This window comes from Humulus lupulus, chromosome 2, assembly GCF_963169125.1.
Source record: "Humulus lupulus chromosome 2, drHumLupu1.1, whole genome shotgun sequence".
In the NCBI taxonomy this organism is placed as follows: domain Eukaryota; kingdom Viridiplantae; phylum Streptophyta; class Magnoliopsida; order Rosales; family Cannabaceae; genus Humulus; species Humulus lupulus.
This window is the reverse complement of record NC_084794.1, coordinates 287,088,797-287,094,088: the sequence shown is the minus strand read 5'-3', so window position 1 is coordinate 287,094,088 and position 5,292 is coordinate 287,088,797. Positions and strand designations below refer to the sequence as shown.

Sequence of the window (5,292 nt, the reverse complement as noted above, 5' to 3'; positions counted from 1 at the left end):
GGGTCTTGTTAGTCAAATAGGGCATAAGCCCAAGCCTACAAACATACACATTCATAACATATTCATAACATATCATAACATAATACATAAGATAACATAAGCAATACACATATAGATTCTATCCTATTTTCCTTACCAAAGTTACCGGAATATGATAGACTGAGTTGGGACTTTTTGGAACACTCCTAAAACCATATGAGAAAGAGTGAGTCTTGTGAAGAAGAAGAAATGAAAAGGATGGAAAGACTAAACCATTGAAAAACATACTTACCGAAACTTATGTGTTTAAGAACTTGGATTCCCTAACCAAAATAAGAATGAGGTTAGGAGACTGAGTAGAAGGTTATGAAAGAGGAAATAACATAAAGCAAATGAACTAAAGTTTTGGTTTACCTCAAAGACTTGAAAGACCAATCTATACCACAACCGAAATACTATAGAACCTCACTTCCCAAAGTGTTTGATAAGCTTATGATGTTTAAGCTTATGATTTCCCAAACCAGGTGTTTACACTCTCACACTCACTTAGCACTAGCAGCTTCTGAACTTAGAGTAAAAGGTGAATAATGGCTGGGTACTAGGTCCTATTTATAGAGTTTGGGAATGAAAGTATCTTGATTTTACTTGAATAAAAATAATGGCTTTTTAGGTGAAAATCATTTGAATAATCGTTCAGCAGAGGCTGAAGACTCGTTCAAAAGATGTTGGACTTATGAAGAAGTTTGAATGGCTGAAAGGAAAAGAATTCAAAAATGTTTGAATTTATGCTGGAGGAGGCGATATATCGCCCCCTGTAGGCGATATATCGCCTGGGCCAGTATGCCCGAGGCGACCGTGCATCGTCTCGTGTTTTCCGTATCTACGTGCTGCGATATATCGGCACACGCTGAATATTTAAACACGAAATTACACATTTTTAGCTAAGTTTGAATGGAGTAAACAGCCTTGACTAAGCCTTCAACGTATTCAAAGCTGTTGACTGACCCTATACATTCAAACTTTACCCTTATTTAATTTAATCCTCAAAAATACTTAATCCTTAATTACCCATTCATAACATGTGCTTAAAATCCTATTGGTTGATATCTAAACCTTATAATATAACAAATATTATCCTTAATATCAGTCATATAATCAAACCTTAGGATATACTTAATATTCTTAAACTAAAGGTTAAACTTAGAAAATCTATAAGTACTACTATGAGTGTCCAAATAATCCCCGGTCTGAACCAAAAATCCACAGTAACAAAGATAATACTAAACATACTATAATACTACTATCTATCTTAGCTAAGTAAAGTTCTTGGACTTTACAATCTCGTCCATCGTCACCGAAGTGATCCGGACCTGGACACAACCCTGCTCCACTGCGTGGATCGGCTCGTGTTGGACTACCAAGATAGCCGACCTAGGGGTACCGTAGTAGTAGATAACACCCTAGCCTTTAGGTCGATCCTATTCGAGGAGTATGGGACCAACCTCCGCTCATGGCCATCACTCCGGAGGGGTATCTTAGCTCCGGGGCTTAGGCAATATGTAGGAGAATCTAGCCCTAAGTCAGACCCGGACCCAGAACTTGTGCCAGTTCGGGAAGTAATCGTCTTAGGTTCTTCTTCCAGCTCGGGGGGTAGGGCTCCCTTAGTATTCACATACTTTTTACCTTTAACCCTTTGTCTTTGTCTTTGTATAGTTGCTAACTTGTACTAACCATGTTTTTGTTTTGACAGAAGAGATGTCTCAGTCCGAGGAGAGCCTGCGAGGCGCAGTCTTCGGGGGGAACCCCTCAGCCGGGCCAAGAATGAAAAGGCTCCGGGCATCCAAGAGCGCCGCTGGGGTCTCCACCAACTCTCCGGCAAAGGAGAAGGAGAAAACCCTGGCAGACCAGGTCGCGAGAGCGATTCTTCATGCTGGAGGAGCAGGCCAAATGCCTCCACCACCTCCGCAAGCTCCAGCCGCCACCCAGGACGCAGGAACGGAGCTCGGGACTTCAGCCATGGTGGCCTCCGATGTACGCATCCCAGTCAATCCCCAGGACCTGGAGAAGATCCCAGAGGCCTTCCGGGGAACGATGTATGAGTCGGCAAACTACGCCGTCAGCCATATATACAAGTTCACCGAGAAGGAACTCCGGGCTATTGAGACAATGAGCCTGGTTGGCGTAATGGAGTCTTCAATGGGCATGACCCTAACGGTAAGCTGCTCTGTTTTCTTTAAATCTTTTACCATTACACTTTGCCCTATTTTTCCTCTAAGGAAATTTATCTTTCATTTATCTCAGGGCGTCGTCGCTCTTCACCGGAGCATCATCAGGGCGAAAACTCAGCTCGAGGATATGAGGACCGAGCACCAGACCTCTCTTCAGGAGGCTAAGGCGACTAAAGATGCCTTGGTGACCTCGAAGGCCGAGTTGGAGAAGACCCGCTCAAGGGTCCAAGAGCTCGAGACCTCCCTTGCCACCTCGCGGACAGACCTCGAGGCTGCGAAGACTGAGATCCAGGCCGCCCTGGAGGCCGAACGGACCACTTCGAAGCAGTCCATGGAAGATCTGTTCTATCACTGCTGGGCCTACAACCCGGAGGCTGACTTTTCTTTCATGTCACCAAGTCTTTGGGCGCGCTTGCTGGTGAAGTTCCAAGCTCGCCTTGAGAAAGAGGCGCCGCCTTCGGAAACTGGGGAAGGCTCTGGCGCGGCGGAGCAGGGTGAGACAGCGACCTCCCAGGGGCCATCTGACGGAGCTTAGGGCGTTTTTTCTCTTTTTCCCTTGAATATTTTTAAGTATTTTTTTTTATGTAACCTTTGCATGAGGTGTTTTCACCTCGAGACAATTTTCTTTGACGTTTTTAATTTACGCTTTTTCATGCCTTTTCGCGCTTTGGTTACAATAATTTTTTTTTGAGAAACTTAGTTCGCGTTAATTTTTATCCATATCTCGAGCTCTTTAGGAAGAACATCGATCAATAGATTTAAATTAACTTCTAAGTTTTATGACCCGGTTAAAACCAGGAACTTAATTTGAAAACTTAGTTCGTGTTAACTTTTATCCATATCTCGAGCTCTTTAAGAAGAACAACGATCAACAGATTTAAATCAACTTCTAAGTTTTATGACCCAGTTAAAACCAGGAACTCAATTTAAAAACTTAGTTCGTGTTAAATTTTATCCATATCTCGAGCTCTTTAAGAAGAACAACGATCAATAGACTTAAATTAACTTCTAAGTTTCATGACCTGGTTAAAACCAGGAACTAAATTTAAAAACTTAGTTCGTGTTAAATTTTATCCATATCTCGAGCTCTTTAAAAAGAACAACGATCAATAGACTTAAATTAACTTCTAAGTTTCATGACCCGGTTAAAACCAGGAACTCAATTTAAAAACTTAGTTCGTGTTAAATTTTATCCATATCTCGAGCTCTTTAAGAAGAACAACGATCAATAGACTTAAATTAACTTCTAAGTTTCATGACCCGGTTAAAACCAGGATAGGACTTAGTCAGCGTTGACCCTTATCAATATCTCGCGTTTTTAAGAAAACGACGGTCAATCGATAAGAATCAACATCTAAGTCGTTAAGGAGACCTGGTTATATCCAGGTACCATATGCCCCCCAAGTAACTGGGAAAGGGTCTTTCGTGGTTACTTTAAGATTACACTTGCAAATATGCGTAAAAGCTGATTTTCATTAATACATAAAGAGTGGCCTTCCAGGCCTTACAAGTGGATCATTGATAATATCTCTTTAAGTGGATGGCATTCCAAGTCCGCGGGACCACCCCTCCATCAAGTCGAGCTAACTTATAAGTTCCCTCCTTGATGGCGTCGATGACCTGGTATGGTCCTTCCCAGTTCGGTCCCAAAACTCCATCTTTTGGATCTTTTCCGGCGAGGAAAACTCTCCTCAGGACCAAGTCGCCCATGCTAAAGGCACATTTTTTGACCTTGGTGTTGAAGTAGCGGGTGATTTTCTGCTGATAATGGGCGAGCTGGAGTTGCGAATCCTCTCGCCTTTCCTCAACCAGTTCGAGGGAATGGCACAGGATCTCATGGTTTCGATCTTGGTCGTAAGACTGGACTCTATGCGAAAGAACCTTTATCTCCACGGGGAGGACTGCCTCACTCACAAAGGTTAAGGAAAAGGGAGCATGACCCGTAGGAGTCCGATGCGAGGTCTGGTATGCCCATAGGACCTGGGGGAGCTGTTCTGGCCAGACCCCCTTCGCTTCATCTAATCTTTTCTTGAGGCTCGCCTTTAGGGTCTTGTTGACAGCCTCGACCTGGCCATTAGCCTGAGGATAGGCCACGGAGGAGAAAATTTTTACAATCCCATGTCTTTTACAGAACTCGGTGAACAGGTCGCTGTCGAACTGAGTGCCGTTATCGGAGACGATCTTCTTGGGCAGGCCGAAGCGACAGATGATGCTTTTTACCACGAAGTCAAGCACCTTTTTGGATGTTATCGTTGCCAACGGCTCTGCCTCCGCCCACTTAGTAAAGTAGTCGACGGCTACCACGGCGTAACGGACCCCGCCTTTTCCAGTGGGGAGGGCACCAACCAAGTCTATCCCCCAAACGACAAACAGCCATGGGGACGAGATCATCTTCAGCTCGACCGGAGGAGCTCGAGCAACTACAGTGAATCGCTGGCACTTGTCGCACTTCTTCACATACGAGATCGAGTCTTTGGATAGAGTTGGCCAGTAATACCCTTGCCTGAGAACCTTTAAGGCCAAGCTCCGCAGAATCCTTCGTGAACTTCTTGCAGGATGGCCTTCGCTTCACTTGGAAGAACGCACCGGAGGAGAGGTAGGGAATGCCCACGTCGGTACAACACCCCATTGACTATCGTATATCTCAGAGCTTGATACAGGATTCGTCGTGCATCGTTACGTCCTTCAGGCAGCTTGCCCTCGACGAGATATTCAAGAATTGGACTTTGTGTTTTGATGAGTTTTTGTTAGTTTTGAAGCTTAGGTTTTATGGGTTTTGGATCTTGGGGATGTTTGGGAACTTTGATTTTTGGATTTGGGGTGTTTAGGTATGTTTTTGGGAGGTTTTAAAAGGTTGAAAGCGGAGAACAATGGCTGGCCCGAAGTTGGGTCGCGACCCTGTTCTTGGGCGTCGCGGCCCTAGCTCGAAGAAGCAGGAGGAGGGCTTTGGCCTTGCTGGGCGCCGCGGCCCTGGGTATAGGGTGTCATGGCCCTTGTTCCTGGTGAGGCTAGGGGCCACGGCTCAAGGTTCTAGGGCCGCAGCCCTTGGACAGGTTTGAGCCCGTTTGAGTGTTTTGACCTCAGG

At 44.9% G+C, this 5,292-nt stretch overlaps 1 protein-coding gene across 1 annotated transcript; it reads left to right on the top strand.

Annotated features, from left to right (window-relative positions):
* Positions 1-2,864, top strand: LOC133816766 (uncharacterized). Its single transcript, XM_062249086.1, has 3 exons — positions 1-1,629; positions 1,730-2,193; positions 2,281-2,864. Exons 2-3 carry the CDS (start codon positions 1,735-1,737, stop codon positions 2,740-2,742), a joined length of 921 nt encoding a protein of 306 aa, XP_062105070.1. The 5' UTR covers positions 1-1,629; positions 1,730-1,734; the 3' UTR covers positions 2,743-2,864.
* Positions 2,865-5,292: the final 2,428 nt, after the last annotated feature.